Here is a 1,813-nt window from a genome sequence, read left to right as displayed (position 1 = left end):
GACGAAAGCCTTATTGAAGCGAAATTGAAATGTCTTCGCAAGGCTTGTCGGGATGGTAATACCTCTTTAAATATTTATGTAGAAATGATTCAATGCAGTCCTAATCGGGTTCGAGTAAAAGAGCCATGCCGATTATTATTTGCAAAGCTACAAATGCAGAGCTTTGAGGAAATAATTGAAGATTGCTGTTCAAAATTTTCCAAAAAACAAAGCATAGAGCATGTCTTAAGGGAGAATTTTTACTCCTTTAATAATGCATGCTCCATAAATTTTAAGTCGATACGACTTAATCAAAAATCTTTTGTAGCCTATGCCTACTGCACAGATCCATCCTGTAATTTGTACATGTTTAAAGGGTCTTATAATGGATCAGTTAAAGTTTTTTCAAATAAATTAAACTTGACTCACTCCATTAACTCAAAAAAGACTACACAGTGTAGGGCCATAAACCGGTTTCTTGCCAAGCAAGATGTTCAAACATGAACACGGTTTTAGATAAGAAGCATCTGTTAGCGATTAAGTCCCAGCAGCAGAGCACGGCCTAGCACTTGTATGTGCATATCTATCTATTAATACAACCGCCACTTGAGCCTATGTAACAAGTAACCCGAAATATGACCTCCTGCGAGCGGTCTGGGTTTGTTCAAGATATGCGCTATCGGGTTGCCTGTATGCACCCTTATCGTACTTAAAATATTTCTCACGATCGGGAACTGTCCGATGCGTGGGTCTAGAACTAAGATCTACAATGTACATTCTCATGTTAGCTATATAAGCTAGGGTTTGAATGGAATAAAATCAGTTTCTTACAAAAACTCAGCTGATGAAGACTTCTCAATTATTTGGGGTCTTTCACAAGAAATTAAGGGCAGCACAGCATTTGAATTTAGAAATAGGATAATAAAGAAAGCCAGTACAAATAGGGCATTAGTTGGCAATGACCAAATGATAAAAGAAAATTTATCTTATTATAGAAATCTTATTTCTGAGGAAATCTCATTTCCGACTCCTGCTCAAGTTGGCGCTGCTCCTGCTGCTTCTTGCCGGATATAAAGGCCGACACCGCCGCCTCTATCTCCTTTTGTTTCTCTTCAGGTAGGTCCTTTAAGACCTCCTTGAGCAGCTGCTGCTGCTCCTGCTCCTGCCGCTGCTGCTCCTGCCCCTGCGGCTGCTGCTCCTGCCCCTGCGGCTGCAGTAGGGCCAAAAAGGCCCTTTGCAAGTTTTTGCGCTCACCGGCGGACACGGGGACGTTCCTGGCCGCCTGGAACGCCAAGAAAAATCGTTGTTGCCGGTTCAGGCCGCCGACTCCGCGGCCACTGACCCCGCCACGTCCAGCGTCGCCGCCATCTCCACCACGCCCGCCTCGTCCGCCTCGTCCTCCTCGTCCGCCACGTCCACCACGTCCACGACGTCCTCTGCCAGTCTTATCAATTATATAGACGTTTTTTACCATCTGCAATTTAAATAAAAAACATAATATGTAAGAACATAATATATAATAAAAGAAAACCATTGTCGAAAATGGTCATATACTTACGTTGTTTTATTGGAAAATGTTGTATATAAAAAAATAGCTTTCTGTAGCTTCACTTTTGTTCGTTTCGCCTGTTTTCGCAGAATTAACAATTACAGGAATAGCGGGCTTTTCGATAATTTGGTGCTGCCAGACTGGGATTAATCGATAGGGCGGATTAATCGATATGGGATTAATCGATATGCAGCCAGTGTTAATAATAAAGTCGGATAAGGAAATATTCTATTTGCGCTCCCCAATATGCCCATATACCAGTTATAGTGGTACATCCTCTGAGAG

The 1,813-nt window shown here is 42.3% G+C and overlaps 1 protein-coding gene across 1 annotated transcript; it reads right to left on the bottom strand.

The window, feature by feature from the left end:
* Positions 1–979: 979 nt before the first annotated feature.
* LOC108077159 (uncharacterized) lies at positions 980–1,611 on the bottom strand. The gene is made up of 2 exons (XM_017170396.2): positions 1,538–1,611; positions 980–1,453 (listed from the first exon to the last, which is right to left on the bottom strand). The coding sequence occupies exon 2, from the start codon at positions 1,451–1,453 to the stop codon at positions 980–982; it is 474 nt and encodes a 157-aa protein (XP_017025885.1). The 5' UTR covers positions 1,538–1,611.
* Positions 1,612–1,813: the final 202 nt, after the last annotated feature.

Source organism: Drosophila kikkawai, chromosome 3L, assembly GCF_030179895.1.
Source record: "Drosophila kikkawai strain 14028-0561.14 chromosome 3L, DkikHiC1v2, whole genome shotgun sequence".
In the NCBI taxonomy this organism is placed as follows: Eukaryota; Metazoa; Arthropoda; class Insecta; order Diptera; family Drosophilidae; genus Drosophila; species Drosophila kikkawai.
The sequence above is the reverse complement of the archived record's forward strand: the minus strand, read 5'-3'. Positions and strand labels throughout refer to the sequence as shown.